Source organism: Lithobates pipiens, unplaced genomic scaffold, assembly GCF_037356315.1.
Source record: "Lithobates pipiens isolate NorthernLeopardFrog02 unplaced genomic scaffold, aLitPip1_a1.2 Scaffold_8, whole genome shotgun sequence".
Lineage (NCBI taxonomy): Eukaryota > Metazoa > Chordata > Amphibia > Anura > Ranidae > Lithobates > Lithobates pipiens.
In genome coordinates, this window is record NW_027507903.1 from 521,932,215 (window position 1) to 521,949,464 (window position 17,250).

Genomic DNA, 17,250 nt, shown 5'->3' on the forward strand with positions numbered 1-17,250 from the left:
GATGCCAGTATACCAGGCTTCTACATCAATGCCATACTTCTATTACTGACCTCCATACTTGTGAGAAATTAGCACTGAATACAGTGGCATCACTACTATGGTGCCTTATTGAATAAGCCTAACCATTCCCATTCAATAAACAGATAAGAGTGTTCAGTTAGTTATTACCCATTTCTTTAAAATAAAGAAAGTACTTGGTGGATACCTGCTAAATGATGGTCGCTCTCCGGCATCAAAAGCTTCTTTTAACTGTTTGACCAGGTTATCCTGTCCAGGGAGACGGAATATCCCTTCTTCATTCAGGCCCTTCTCCAGGATAAAGTCTGCACACTTTTCCATTAATATTGGGACCAAGTGCCTTCCATACTTCTTCTCATATAATATGGTGTCTGCAAGACGTTGGCCAAACACAGCTGTAATATAAAGGAAGGAAAATCATGAATTCACCACTCTACACCAAGACTCCCATGACGGAAAAGTCTTCATGTGCTTTGCACTATGCATAAGCTGTTTTCTCTGTTCACAGTCTGGCTCCTAGACTATACATAAATGTGTGTTATTTCATGTGTACTGTACTTGTGTATACATGAGTATGATTTTTCAGTTTTTTGTATGAAACCATTGATGAGAAAGAAGGACTCTTTTTATAAAAATCCACTATGCCATTGTCTAATGCATTTGCACAGCATAATCCCTGAAATTTCTGTAATATGTTTACCACCTATAATCGTTAGCTCCATCTAGTGGCCATAATGCAATATTTACTCAATTGGGGTATTCCAGGAAAATATGGTCGCTCGATGGAGCCGGCGGTCATAAGAAGTAAACAAATTTCAAAATGGACAGGGATTATTTATAAGGGCTGTGCAAGTACCTGAGACATACACATACACACACACACATATATATATATATATATATATATATATATATATATATACACCCACATATAATATATATATATATATATATATATATATAGTTAGTATATATACGCATATATATATATATATATATATATATATATATATATATATATATATATATATATATTTACTGTATATATTTTATAAATAGACTAATACTTTTCTGAAAGCTTGCAGCTCAAAATATATTAATTTAGCCACATGAAAGGTATCACATTATGTCTGCTTTTCTAATCATGTACCATCAGTCAAATTTTTATATTCAGAGCAGGTTCCAATTTGACCAGTGCCTGTAATGAGAGATACAGCATGCAGCATGGGTGTGTTTGGAATCACCTCTTCAGCATTAGGAACAGGTAAGCAAAAGGAGTTATCACATCTTAACATTTAAAAAAGACAGTGGGGTGGGCTACCACACTACACACTCAAATGATTGAATGAGTGAAGTTTTACCTCATTCACTAAGCTAAGAGAAAATTCCCTTGCAAAGTAGAAATGTGCAGCCTACACTCACTGGCCTCTTTTTTAAGCACCCTTTGCTAGTACTGAGTTGGACCCCCTTTTGCCTTCAGAACTGTCTTAATTCTTTGTGGCATAGATTCAACAAGGTGTTGGAAACATTCGTCAGAGGTTTTGGTCCAAATTGACATGATAGCATCACACATTTGCTGCAGATTTGTTGGCTGCGCATTCATGATGCAAGTCTCTCGTTCCACCACATCCCAAAGGGGCTCTATTGGATCGAGATCTGGTGACTATGGAGGCCATTGGAGTGCAGGTATCTCATTGTCATGTTCAAAAAATGAGTGGTGAGATGATTTGATCTTTGTGACATGGTGTATTATCCTGCTGGAAGTAGCCATCAGAAGATGAGTACACTGTAGTCATAAAGGGATGGACATGGTCAGCAACAATACTCGGGTAGGTCGTAGCCTCTAAACGATGCTCAATTGATACTAAGGGGCCCCTAGTGTGCCACGAAAATATCCCCCACACCATTACACCACCACCACCAGCCTGAACCATTGATACAAGACAGGATGGATCCATGCTTTCATGTTGTTTATGCCAAATTCTGACCATACCACCTGAATATCGCAGCTGAAATCAAGACTGATCAGACCAGGTACCATTTTTCCAATATTCTGTTGTCCACTTTTGGTGAGCCTGTGCGAATTGTAGCCTTAGTTTCCTGTTCTTAGCTGACAGGAGTGGCACCCGGTGTGGTCATCTGCTGCTGTAACCCATCTGCTTCAAGGTTTGATGTGTTGTGCTTTCAGAGATGGTATTCTGCATAACTTGGTTGTAACGCTTGGTTATAGAAATTACTGTTTCTTTTCTATCATCTCGAACCAGTCTGCCCATTCTCATTTTCATCCACACAACTGCCGCTCACTGGAGATTTTCTATTTTTTCGGCCATTCTCTGTAAACCCTAGAGATGGTTGTGTGTAAAAATCCCAGTAAATCAGCAGTTTTTGAAATACTCAGACCAGTCTGTCTGGCACCAACAACCATGCCACATTCAAAGTCACTTAAAGTGATTGTAAAGGCAGAAGGTTTCTTTTTATCTTAATGCATTCTATGCATTAAGTTAAAAAACCTTCAGTGTGCAGCAGCCCCTCTCAACCCCCCCCCCCCCCAAACTTACTTGAGCCCCATCTCAATCCAGCAGTGTCCACACGTGTCTTGGCCTCCCGGGATTCTCCCTCTTAATTGGCTGAGACACAGCAGTGGCACCATTGGCTTTTGCTGCTGTCAAAGTTAGTTAGCCAATGAGGAGAAAGAGGGGGCAGGGCCGAACCACGGCTCCGTGTCTGAATCAACACACAGAGGTGTGGCTCAGCATGGGTGCCCCCGTAGCAAGCTGCTTCCTGTTGGGACACTCAATGGGAGGGAGGACCAGGAGGGATGGCGAGGGACTTGAGATAAGGAGGTCTGGGCTGCCCTGTGCAAAACCACTGCACAGAGCAGGTAAGTATAACTTGTTTGTTATTTTTAAAGAAAAAAAACAAGACTTTAGTATCACTTTAAATCCTCTTTCTTCCCTATTCTGATGCTCAGTTTGAACTTCAGCAAGTCATCTCCCCCACGTCTAGATGCCTAGATGCATTGAGTTGCTGCCATGTGATTGGTTGATTAGTGGCCGGTGAGTGTATAATCCTGTAGTATTTCAACTCCAATGTTCCTACAATTTGTCATAATACAAAATTAAAAGTCATTTTCTATCACATTCACACAAAAGTACTTAAGCATATGTGAGGACCATATTTGCCTGCACAGGGATGTGAGAGTGTTCAGTGCATCTTCATGCAGACAATCTCATTCATGTCAACTGTAACAAAGTGTGTGTTTTACTTGGTCTAATTTGTGTGAAAAAGGAAAACCTGTTGACCTATTTGCAAAAACTTTGAAACGTTATTCTGAGTTAAATTTAAAAAGCAGAAGTACTTTTAGGGTTGCATGCTCCATTGGTTCAGACTCTGTGCTAAACAATGTGCCATAAGCTTATCTCACAAAGAAATTACTGTTTAAAACATAATGGCGGAAGTTTGCCCTTTCTGTTTGTAGTTACTTTTAGATTTACAGACAAATTTGGCACAGTGCAACAATGTGTCAGTGAGGCATATTATGAATAATTTAATAAGGCAAGGGTGAGGAAGGATCTACAGAAAGTCATTTAAATGTAACAGCTTGGTCCCATACAGCCAGCATCATAACAGTGTTTTAAATGGCATAATGTAAAAAGATATTGACCCCTTTTTCACCCGTTTTTGCTAATCTCAACCATGGCTCTGTGGAACCCTAGCGCTCTTCCAGGGTTTGCTAGGGGTTCATTGAGTAGTGAATATTGGTGGATTCATCTCCTGCCTAATGCCATGTACACACAATCAGAATTTCGGCCAGAAAAAGACCGATGAGAGCTTTTCATTGGAAAATGTGACCGTGTGTATGCTCCATCGGAATTTAGCTGGCCGAATTCCCTCCAGCAAAAATTTGAGAGCATGTTCTCAATTTTTCCAATGGAAAAACTTTCTATCTGAAATTCCGATCGTGTGTATGCAATTCCAACACGCAAAAACTCACGCATGCTCAAATTCAAGTACGAGATGGAAGCTATTGACTACTGGGTATTGAACTTCCTTTTTCTAGTCTCGTCATACATGTTGTATGTCACCATGTTCTTGACAGTCGGAATTTGGTGTGACCGTGTGTATTCAAGACAGCTTGACCGAAATTCCGTCGGAATTTCGTCTGGAAAACTATCGGAGCTTTTTCCGACCAAAATTCCTATCGTGTGTACACGGCCTAATAGTGCGTACTGAATATTTGTGGTATTAATGTCCCTCCATAAAGGGAGCACTGTTGGAACAGTGATCATCAATGTAGGGGGGCACTATCCTGACCATCAATATAAGAGGCATCCTTCCCTCTGAACACCGATGTATGGGTTACCTCTCCGACTCACCAATAATTATTATTATTAATAATAATAATAATAATAATAATATTATACACAATTTATATAGCGCCAACAGTTTATGCAGTGCTTTACAATATAGGGGGGGGGGGGACAGCACAATAACAGCACAGTTCAATACAGAAGGGAAAGGAGGGCCCTGCTCATAGAGCTTACATTCTAAAGGTAGGGGGTGGTGGTACAAAAGGTTATAGATGCAGGGAATAATGTTAGAGGGCACTATGCAGACCACCAATTTAAAGTGTTACTAAACCCAGGATCCTAACATGGGAGGGGGAGAGGCAGGGATGATAATATCTACGTGTTCCTGCTCCTTCATTATCTAGTCTCCGGACAATTTTAGACCACGCTGCATTTGTTAAAGTGAACCTTTCTGTTACCTAAAGAATATAAAATAGTGGTATCCTTAACACCATCCTAAAATAGAGTTTTAGGACACTCATTCTTTCTCCAAAAAAAGACTAAACAGAGCTGCTTGTAATATGTAAATTCTGACTTTTAAGTATAAAAAGGATGTAAAAGATCATGCAGGTTACTATTTGATAATTATTAAAGTGTTACTAAACTCAGGACCCTGCATTCACTATATCTGGTCTCCCACAGTACACAAAATATGGAAATACAATTATTTTAGTAAATATAAACTGCACTAAATACCTTTTCTCAGCAGTTAGAGCAGTCTTGTGACTTCTACCAGTGTCCAGTCAAGCACTAGTTTAAGTTTGTAGGAGGAGTTTTCGGACTGTCCTGTGAGACTGCAAGAGCCCTGACTCTCTGTCTGGATAGTTCTGATTGACCCTGTGCTGATCACATGCACCCTCCCAAGGAAAAAAAAAAAAAACTTCCTAGAAATACACACCAAACTGAGCATGTGCAGCCTGACTCCATATACTCCAATTATTAGAGGACATGCAGGATTAACCCCTTAGGTTCCACAGTGAGTATAACAAGCAGGCTTTACTGCATATACAGACTGATTTTACTGCTGTGGGTTTAGTAACACTTTAAACCCTATAGGCAAGTTATACCCTAGTTTGGTTGTACTTGATTAAACATTTTAATACATCCGGATTTCCTTCCAGGCTTCACTAGCTAAAGTGTTAGAGAAGTCCATGTATAAAATACTTCACCGATCATCAATATTTGAATAGCAATGCCTGATAATTGACAGCTGGTAAACATGGTAGTACAAGTTCTAATTTTCACCTTCTCCCCTCGTTCCCCATTAGCAGGTAAGACCCTATTAGGGCCAGCAATAGCTCAGCAGTTACTTCCGTTAACTCTTTACCAATTAAAAAGACCCCATTGGAATGCTTCACCCAATCTCCTGGTAGCCATATCCTCTGAACTATACGTATTAGTAAAAGCTTGTTGCTAAATTTAAATGCTTTTATTTACCTAACTGCAATATAGAAAAAAAACTCAACTAACAAATGGCATGTTTATGTAGGTTATCCCTACCTCTATGCTGCAGTTTGACATTCCTCCTGATTTTGAGGCAAATGAGTCTCGTCTTCAGAGCTGGGATACAATCCCTTCCTATCTTCCCATAACACTGAGGCATATTATTATCAGTAGGGAGACCACTCGCAGCTCCTACCAGTTCCCAGGTGCCTCCAGCTGTCAGTGAGAGGCTGCTGGTCTCCAGCTTGTTCTGGATGTTGGGCTGGGGCCTGCCCATACCTGCCGATTACACAAAAGGTTCCCTTTGTTTTAAAGGAATGGATAGAAACCAGTATTTCTGCCCCCTCCCTATGAAATTTCACAGTTCCCTGCTAATTGTTAACTCCTTAATACCAAGCAACACTAATTTTTCATTAACGGCACAATTACTATTAATCTTATGTATACTTGTCATCAACATCTAATGCAGGCAGCAGCAGCGAGCAAAATCGCAAAGGTACATACCAATGTGTGCCCGGTTTATATAAATCCAGAATCCAGTCTAACCTACACTGGGTGGACAGACATTTTTTTTAACCACTTAAGGACCAGGCCTCTTTTTGAGATGTGTTGTTTACAAGTTAAAAATTGTTTTTTTTTTTGCTAGAAAATTACTTAGAACCCACAATTATTATACTTTTTTTTCTAACACCCTAGAGAATAAAATGGTAGTCGTTGCAATACTTTCTGTCACACCATATTTTCACAGCGGTCTTACAAGCGTACTTTTTTTGGAAAAAATATGCTTTTTTGAATTAAAAAATAAGGCCACAGTAAAATTAGCCAATTTTTTTTATATTGTGAAAAATAATGTTACGCCAAACTGATTTTCCATTATGACAGAAAATCATTCACAGCAGACAGTAAATAAGGCCAAAAACCATCCGAAAATGGGCGGCAGACTTTCGGCCTGTGTGTACAGCTCCCTGTCCAACAGAAGCTAGTCTCACGACCAAATGGCTGCCAGCACTGATCAATGTGTTCTGGCAGGGTAGCAGTCTCCAATAGCTCAGCAGGGGAGATCGCCATACTAACATCGCTTGTGTTAGTATGGCAATCTGTATGTTTTTTTTTTTCCTTACAGCCTGCTGGGTTGAACGAAAAAAAAACGTATAGTGTGTACCCCGTATAAGGAGTAAACTTTTCAGTGTGAACCATTGTGATATCTATGTGAGATCACTGTTACATACATGGCACAAATTATTAGAATAAAGAACTTTTTTCCAGAAAATCACCAGTTTTCAAATGGTAATCGTTTGCATTTTTGAGTTATAATTTTTACAATTGTTGAAATGTCATTCGTTTATTTAATTTTTAGTCTGCGTTGCTATAAGCATCTGTTTGGCTTACAGAGTTGCTCATTATCCCATGTGTGAAAGGTACACCAGGGTAAAATAACTTAATTTTTAAAGTGCCCCAGAAAGCATTATTAGTATGTTATCACCTGGTTCCTTAGAAAGGGCATTGCATTATCAACCAATTATGGACACAATGCTGAGCGCTACATCCTCTAGGGGCCTAGTCACACATAAATATGCATTAAAATGCATGAAGAAAAAAATGAATGTGCAGTGCCTTCCATTGTCATGCATTCTTATGTGCATTGCTGCGTATTGTCAAACATGTTTTTATGCACATTAAGTTACTATGGATCTTTGTTTTTTATTTTCTCTCAATAGATTTGCATTGCTTTGATGTGCATTTACATGCATTGTGTTGTGTTACAGTGCATATATGTAGCATTATACTGCACCAGTTTTGTGGTGTGAACAAGACACATAGAAAACAATTGATTTTTATGTGCCCTTGCGGTGACCCATCCATAGGGGGCGCACGGGCACCGCCCCCCCATCCATGCATCTGGCCCCCTGATCTACATGCAGGGTGGGCATGGATTCCAATCAGGGTTTTTTAAGCACGTTATTAGAGCCGAAGGCTTTTTTGTGAAGCGTGTGATTAGAGCCAGAGGTTCTAATATTGTCACACAACTGAACTGAATATTCACTATTGTAATGCTGATTCTCCTCCCGGACAATCAGAAAGCGGGTTCTGAGACACGTCACCTGATTGGCCAAAATGAGATCCGATCGGATTGGCCGCCAGGAGGAGGAGGGAGGAGATGCAGGGGAAGCGAGGAAGCAGCCGCCCGCAGCCCGAAGAGAAGCCGCTCGCCGATCACCACCCAGAGTGTTGCTCGTGAGATGGGGAGATGCAGGGCCCCAACTACTGGCTGACCAACCTCATGACCCCTGCCATCCGTGTTGCCCATAACCCCTGCCATCCGTGACCCAACCGACCGGGGGGGGTTGGCTACGGGTGGACAGTTTGCCCCCCCCAAAAAAAATCTATCAGCCACCACTGAGTAAAACGCAGGTCTCTGCAGTATGTGTGAACAGGTCCTAGGGGTATAGTCATGCCAGATGTGGTGGGACTGCGTTAACCAGATATGGCAAAACACCTTGTGTCTGGTGTGCGGTTCAAAACATTTTGTTGCAATGGTGCGTGGACATTGTGCTGAAAAAAAAGTATTGCGTGCAGTACTTTTTTAAACCGAAGCACAGTGCGAGGCAATCCACTGCCATGCACCGCATGGCCAGCAATCAACTTAAAACCACTTCTGTGGGAAAAAAATTAACAAATAAAAAAAATAATAATATGGTGTATACAATTGCGACACAAGTCATGAAATTGAATATTATTAAAAATTTAATTTCCTTTTCTATCTGTAGCACCATAATTCTCTGTAAAATGCAATGCAATATGTAATTTCCTGCTCGTCTGATTGGCTTACTGGTTTTCCCAGAAGTCTGCACTAAGATACAAATTCAATTGTGTGCATACCTGCCACATTCCCAAAGGAAATCACGTCTAAAGGGATGCAGGCCCAACAATTTTCCTCATTATAGCCCTGCAGGTGCAGCAACTGATTCATAATTACAAACCCACTCCCATACAGACTCACTCAGCACATGGACACAGACAAATAAACTGCTTTTTCTCTAGCATAACAAAAGGTAGGACTCTGCAACAATTTTGTTACAATCCTTGCAATGTACATACCATAGATCACTCAGAGGGGAATGTTTTTTTCGCAACAAAAGTGGAGTTTAATGAAATGTCTCTGTAACATTTAAATAAAGTTCATTTTAAAAAAGTGAACAGTGTGCTTCACCAAGATCGGCACATCGGCGCTGCAGTGATTTTGTCAGACCACACTGCACATTAGCCGCTATGTTATAATGCAATGGCTGGTGTGAATTAGCCCTTTAATAGGAACTGTTGTGCACAGAACTTTGCGCAAAACAGTTGTCTTACTTAACTAGTTGCCGACCAGCCACCGTTGTTGTATGGCAACAAGTTGGCTCTCCTGCACAAATTAATGTAGCTGTACCGTGGCTGATTTAAGGACTATAGGGGGCATGCAGCACAACACCGAGCCAATGCGCATGGATGGCGGCCACTATTTCCACCGGTGACCCATGATTGCTCCTCAGAGAATGGCAATGGTCCCAAAAAAGTGTCAAAAGTGTCCGATCTGTCTGCCGTAATGTCGCAGTCCCACAAAAAAATTGCTGCTCACCACCATTACTAGTAAAAAAATAAAAATAATAGAAATGCCAAAAATACAGTATCTCACAAAAGAGAGTACACCCCTTACATTTTTGAAAATATTTTAGTATATCTTTTCATGTGACAACACTGAAGAAATTACACTTTGCTACAATGTAAAGTAGTGAGTGCACAGCATGAATAACTGTAAATTTGCTGTCCCTGCAAAATAACTCAACACAGCCATTAATGTATAAACCAGTGGCAACAAATGTGAAAACACCCCTAAGTGGAAATGTCCTAATTGGCCACCGTTATTTCCCAGCACTGCCTTAACCCTCTTAGGCATAGAGTCCACCAGAGCTTCACAGGTTGCCACTGGAGTCCTCTTCCACTCCCCCATGATGACATCTGGTAGATGTTAGAGACCTTGCACTCCTCCACGTTCCATTTGAGGATGCCCCATAGATGCTCAATAGGGTTTAGGTCTGGAGACATGCTTGGCAAGTCCATCACTCTTACCCTCAGCTTCTTTAGCAAGGCAGTGGTTGTCTAAGCCCTTGTACACACGGTCAGAGAATCTGTCGGAATGAGTCTTATCGGACCGTGTCGTCAGATAATCCGACTGTGTGTGGTATGCATCGGACTGATTCCGTCCGAATCTCCGTCCGACCCAATTTTCCAACATGTTGGAAATATTTCCCGACCAACTGGGCCGGACGGACCTAATCCGATCATGTGTAGAGCATTTTCATCGGACCAAGTGCCACGCATGCTCAGATCAAATTCCTACATCAAAGCTATTGTCTACTAGCCTGAATGTAGTCCCATCGTAACGAAATTACGTCAACACGTTCTGAAAGATCGGATTTTTCGACAACTTGGCCCGACCGTGTGTATGCAACAGTTTCGGACACAATCCAACGGACTAAATCCGACAGGCAAAATCCGACGGATTTGGTTGGTAAAATCTCTGATCGTGTGTACGTGGGCTTAGAGGTGTATTTGGGGATTTTATCATGTTGGAATACTACCCTGTGGCCCTGTCTCTGAAGGGAGGGGATCATGCTCTGCTTCAGTATGTCACAGTAGATGTTGGCATTCATGATTCCCTTAATGCAGCCCCAGACCATGACACTCACACCACCAGGCTTGACTGTAGGCAAGACAGACTTGTCTTTGTACTTCTCACCTGGTTGACACCACACACGCTTGACACCATCTGAACCAAATACATTTATATTGGTCTCATCAGACCACAGAACATGGTTCCGGTAATCCATGTAATTAGTCTGCTTGTCTTCAGCCAACGACAGCCATGCAGACCAATTTGATGCAGGGTGTGGAGTATGGCCTGAGCACTGACAGGCTGACCACCCCACCACTTCAACGTCTGCAGCAATGCTGGCAACACTCATATATCTATTTCCCAAAGACAATCTCTGTATATGACGCTGAGCACATGCACTCAACTGCTACTGTTCTGAGTAGAACCTTTCCTGTTAAACCACTGTATAGTCTTGGCCACCATGCTGCAGCTCAGTTTCAGAGTCTTGGCAATCTTCTTAAAGCCTAGACCATCTTTATGTAGAGAAACAATTTCAGATCCTCAGAGAGTTCATTGCCATGAGGTGCCATGTTGAACTTCCAGTGACCAGTATGAAAGAGTGAGAGCGATAACACCAAATTTAACACAACTGCTCCCCATTCACACCTGAGACCTTGTAACACTAATGAGTCACATAACACCGGGGAGGGAAAAGGGCTGATTGGGCCCAATTTTGACACATTTGTTGCCAGCAGTGTGTGTACTCAGATTTGTTGCCAGTGGTTTAGACATTAATGGCTGTGTGTTGAGTTATTTTGAGGGGACAGCAAATTTACACTGTTATACAAGTTGTACACTCACTATTCTACATTGTAGCAGGGTATCATTTCTTCAGTGTTGTCACATGAAAAGATATTAAAAAAAATTACAAAAATTTGAGGGGTGTACACACTTTTGTGAGATACTGTATATACCCTATTTTGTATACGCTATAACTTTTGTGCAAACCAATCAATTTAGTTTTTTTTGCGATTTCTTTTACCAAAAATATATAAAATACATATTGGCCTAAACTGATGAAGAAATTTGTTCTTTTTAATTTTTTTGGGGATATATTTTATAGCAAAAAGTAAAAAATTGTCACTCTTTTTTTTTTGCTTATAGTGCAAAAAATAAAAACCGCAGGGGTGATCGAATACTACCAAAAGAAAGTTCTATTTGTGGGAAAGTAGAACGTAATTTTTTTTTGGGTACAGCATCGCACGACCGTGCAAATGTCAGTTAAAGCGTTGCAGTGCTGTATTTTAAAAAAATGGCCTGGTCATTAAGGGGGAAAATCTTCCAGTCCTTAAGTGGTTAAGTGACAGTCATTTTGAGCTGTTATTCACACATAAAACACAGAAATTTCAAGAGAGTTTTTTAGTCATAGATATTATTATTATATTTTTAATTGGGAATGGTGACCACTAAAGACTTTTGACTCTAGACAATAATGACCTGTTTCTATATAGAAACTATTGTGTATTTTTTCTAGATTGTAAGCTCTAACGAGCAGGGCTCAGATTCCTCCTGTATTGAATTGTATTGTAACTGGACTGTCTGTCATGTTGTAAAGTGCTGCGCAAACGGTTGGCACTATTATAATCCTGTATTTTCATAACAATAATAATATTTTCTTTAAAATGTATCTGAAGGTTCTTTGGTGATTTTAATATATTTTTTTACTTACTCTTCTATATAGTCATGATGATATTTCATATGTACTATAGCTGCCCACAAACATACAAAGTATACCGAGTAACAAAATGTTAAAAACAATGTTAAATTTCAAAGAGATTATTTTTACTTAGCTGACCACATTCCCTTTAAACATGGCCACAATTGAGTGGTCTGCCTTTAGATGCTTCCTCTCACGTAACCACTCTCACGTGACTCCCGCTTCCCCCGCAGCTTTAGAGGACAAAGGATGGAGTGGGTGTTAGGTGAGCATAAGACCCTTTTTTTTTTCAGATTTTCAGGGTGAGAAAAGGCAGTGGCCTAAAAATTTGATTAGCAGAGTTTAAGGCTGCTGTAAAGTGTACCAAAATTCAATAATAGGTGGTAGTACATGTTTCTGAACTGTCAAAAAAGCATAATGCTTTTTTTATATTGTGTTCTGCTTTCAATGAAATCACCATTGAACCAGTAAGATGTATCTACAAACACTTCCTGTCCTTGGGTGACAACGCTTACTGAGTTTAACAATGAAAAAAAAAAATGATATGCTTTACTAATTATTCAATTAGAATATTAGGTGCTTATATGTTAATGTTAAGTTCTTCACATAAAAACAGAATGTCCTTTGAATGCTTTATTGTGCAGTTTGTAAAGAGACAGTTATTCTTCTAATGTTGTACAGGGAGGCACTTCAAAGTATGGATGGCTTTCAAGCTGACTGGGTGCTTGTAAATAACAGAAATGAATGTCTCTTGCAATTGTTGTATGTAATACGTATGCAAACTTTTAAAGTGTTACCAGTCTCCTTGCTTTCCCTGCCAGTCCCCCTGCTTTCCTCTTTCAAACTGACCATAACTTGTGCTGACACGCTGACCCCCTTCCCTCCTTCCCTGCTTAGCCACTCACTGGTGCTGACGCACCCCGTGCAGTCTCCAGCTCCACTTTTCCAAGCTTCTTATGCAACTGAGAGCAAAATACTATGTGATCACTTTAAAAATAAAAAAATAAGAGAGAAAAAAAAGGGGATTTACAGTGATATATATATATATATATATATACTGTATACAGTATCTCACAAAAGTGAGTACACCCCTCACATTTTTGTAACTTTTTTATTATATCTTTTCATGTGGCAACACTGAAGAAATGACACTGCTACAATGTAAAGTAGTAAGTGTACAGCTTGTATAACAGTGTACATTTGCTATCCCCTCAAAAATAACTCAACACACAGCAATTAATGTCTAAATCGCTGGCAACAAAAGTGAGTACACCCCTAAATGAAAAATGTCCAAATTGGACCCAAAGCACTGTCTTGACCCTCTTGGGCATGCAGTTCACCAGAGCTTCACAGGTTGCCACTGGAGTCCTCTTCCACTCCTCCATGACAACATCACGGATCTGGTGGATGTTAGAGACCTTGAGCTCCTCCACCTTCTGTTTGAGGATGCCCAATAGATGCTCAATAGAGTTTAGGTCTGGAGACATGCTTAGCCAGTTCATCACTTTTACAATCTTCTCACATTAATCAAAATATTCAGTCCTGAATTTCTAAAAGTTGCAGGCTTACTTAACCTCCCTGGCGGTATGATTATGTCAGATTTTTTAACCTGACTAGCAGCTGGCTCAGCAGGCTCAGCAGCACTGAAAGTTTGAGTCATCTTCTCCCGTCCCCTCCACAGCCCAACATTCCAGCGAGTTTGTAGAGTAGAGAGCCAATAAATGACAGTTACTACTCTCTGGTCACTGAGGACTGTGAGCTGTGCGATCAGCGGTCATGTGATTGCTCAGTTCTCGGTCCTTGAGCCGGTTGAGGACTGATGCTGCATCCACATAGGTAGGTATGCATGTTTGTTTGTTTAATCCCATACTTCTCTTTTACCCACTTGAGCTCCGGAAAGGTTTTACCCCTTCACGACCAGAGAATTTTTTTCCATTCAGCACTGCACTGCTTGGTTAACTGGCAATTGTGTGGACATGCAACTTTGTACACAAATTAAATTTTTATCATTTTTGTCACAAATAGAGCTTTCTTTTCGTGGTATTTGATCACTACTGGGTTTTTTATTTTTTCCCATATAAATGAAAAAAGACTGAAAAAAAAAGTAATGTCTTTTGTGAAAAAGAATCCCAATAAGTGTATATTAACTGATTTGTGCGAAAGTTATAACATCTACAAATGATGGTATATATACTAGAATTTACACAGCTATAGATGCTTTACTGTAATGCCGGGGATCAGTGACTTATAGTGTGACTGTGATAGGGTGGCGGGCAATCTGGCTCTAACAGACACTATCTGTAAGGCCGCGTACACACGCGCGGACTGTTCGCCCAACCTTGTCCGCTGAACAGTGTTTGGGCGGACAGTCCGCTCGTGTGTGGGGCTTCAGCGGACAGTTTCAGCGGACAGTTGGCCGAACAAGGTCTTACGGAAATTCCGAAAAACTGTCCGCTGAAACCTTGTTTCAGCGGACTGTTCGCTCGTGTGTAGGCTTGTTCGGCCAACTAAGTCTCGCGCATGCTCAGAAAGGATTTCCACGTCGGAAGGTTGCATTGCAGTGTATAGGACGTCGTATTTTTCGTCCCGTCGTACGTGCCGTTCACGTCATCGCGCACGGTTTCAGCAAACTGTTCGTCCGTCGTGTGTGGCCATGTCCGTCCATGCTAAGTTTGAGCGGACTGTTCGCTCAAACTGTTGGACGGACAAAGTTGGGCCAACAGTCCGCGCGTGTGTACGCGGCCTAAGGGTCAAAATCTGACAAGGATATCGCTAGTGACACTAATACAGTGATCAGTGATAATACTGTACACTGACACTGTACTAATGACACTGGCTGGGAAGGAGTTAACATCTAGGGGGAATGAAAGGGTTAACTGTGTGCACAAAAATGTGTAATTTGTGCTGCTTTTACTTTACTGTCTGGCTATTTTTCTCCCTGCTTTGCATGGATTGCTGTTCACTGTTCACAAAGTTCTGTGTTTTTGTAAACACAGAACTGTGTGTGTGTGATTGGAGACAGCCGATCAGCTGACTTTAGCCAAGATCATTGGCTGAAATCAGCTGCCAAACTCGTGCTGTGTCCAATTACAGCATGGGTCGGCAGGGGGAACGTGCAAAGTACAGGTACGTTGTCCGGCCAGCCTGTGCCACTCACCCGCAGCAAAACTATACTGGGCAGGTGGCAAATAGTTAAAGAGAAGCTCCAGACTCCCCCAAAAAATGTAAGGTCAGCAGCTACTAATACTGTAGCTACTGACTTTTATTATAAGGACACTTTCCCGTCCAGAGATCCAGCGATGTCCTCACCCGAACCAATTCTTATGGCGCATGCATCGGCATAGCAAGTAACAGAAACCGAAAGTGAAGCCTTGTGAGCCACGCTGCACCATGTGATGTGTCCCAGAAGACTGTGGGGGAAGGAGGGGTGCTGAACTTCCGGCTCAGATTGCCGCAGCGATCTGAGCCAGAAGTGGGAGCGGGTACCTGTCAAAAATAGGTAAACATTCCCCCCCTTAAAAAGTGCCAAATATGGTAATGGAGGGGGCGGAGCGGAACGTCCTCTTTTGGGTGGCTCTTTGCTTTAAGAAAGAATTTTATATTTGCGGCCCAGCCAAGGACCTGAACTCATGCTGGCAACACATGTTCTTTCCCAGCCTCTAAGTGATTTTAACCATATCAAACATAGGACCCTGTGGTTATTCATATACTGTGTGTGATTTACTTAAAGCGTTTGTTACTCCAACACTTCATATTCCTGATATGTGCCTTCTGTATCATGTACTTGAATGAGAAAGCACCCTGTTCTCTTTGTATTGCCTCCTTTGTGTGAAATTCCTGGTGTTTCTGCCAGTCCCTATGGTCTCCTATTAAAAACGGACCACAGGAGAGCACATCATGGTCAGTTCTCTAGCTATGCTGGGAATTCAGTTTGCTCTCCTCCAATGATCAGACTTGTCCTGACACACCCCTGCTGCACAGCCATTCACTATGAAGCTCAGTGCACTGCTGTTTCTCCTCCCCCAGCTTTTAGGCAGCTGTGACCACTTACAAAAAAGGGAAAAAAGGTATTTATAATGTATTTTTATATCTATACAAAGAGGTTTTGTTTTTCATTTTTTCATTTATATTTTAAACTGATTGGGTTGTTTTACAAGGTGATTGCTTACAATCACTTTAAAGCTTGGTTCACATTGGTGTTCTGATGGATGTGATTCTCACCACACTACAGTGCAAATCACATGCGAAGTCTGTGCAATGTAAACTCAGCTATTCATATTGTATAGTTGAATTTGCATCACATTTGCACAAAACTCACATAGGACCCTTCTTTTGGTCTGCACCAGAATTGGATCGCATGGATGTTCACATCCATGCGATTTAATTTCTGTCTGAATTGACCGTTCGCACAGCGATATGCAAACTTATTTGGGGGTGTCATTAACTTTCTATTGACACTCCCAGCAGTGCGCATATGGCAGTGTGAACTGCTTGCGAGTCAGGTGCGATGCGGAAACCCACAGTGGATTTGCAGGGTTCCCGCATCACACCAATGTGAACTGAGCCTAAGGGATAGAACCTGTTCACTTTGCAAAGTACATTTCAACTTAGCTAAGCAAATAAAGTGAAGCTGAGTTCAAATACCCAAATAATTTTTTTTTTTTTAAATACCCAAACCCAAACTTAAAATTTCACTTGCAATGCGAACATTCTATACACTTTCAGTGATTCAGCCAGTTAAACTACAAGGATCTGTTCCATTTTGCAGTTTTAGGAGACAGCTTGTGTTATCAGCAAAAAGCAGAGGCTGCCAGACTTCTGGTGACCTCTGACCTGTGACACCCGGGGCATGGAGTCCTGGGCAAATGGAAATATTTCATAAGTAAGCCCTGATATAACCAAGGCTCTATAAACATCATTATAGCAAGCATGCTAATAATACTTACTGTTATCACAAAACATCTACAATACACTAGAAAATGTGCTGCTCAATCAACTAAATCTTTAAAGAAATAGGAGAAAAGTGAAAAAGGAATTTGCATGTGGGAAAGTGTGCACAGCTGCTATGGGTGTAGAAGCAATGTTTG

General features: G+C 41.1%; 1 protein-coding gene across 2 annotated transcripts in view; it reads right to left on the reverse strand.

Annotated features, from left to right (window-relative positions):
- The window catches only part of ARHGAP25 (Rho GTPase activating protein 25), a 193,929-nt gene that overhangs the window by 25,434 nt on the left and 151,245 nt on the right, over positions 1–17,250 (reverse strand). The window contains exons 1-2 of one of the 2 annotated variants that reach the window (XM_077469476.1): positions 5,868–6,105; positions 206–413 (exon numbers count right to left, since the gene is read on the reverse strand). In XM_077469476.1, the coding sequence (XP_077325602.1) occupies positions 206–413; positions 5,868–6,087 (428 nt within the window). In that variant the 5' untranslated portion in view covers positions 6,088–6,105. Of the gene's footprint in view, positions 1–205; positions 414–5,867; positions 6,106–17,250 lie in introns of those variants that run through there. The other variant, XM_077469475.1, reaches the window with a different exon arrangement.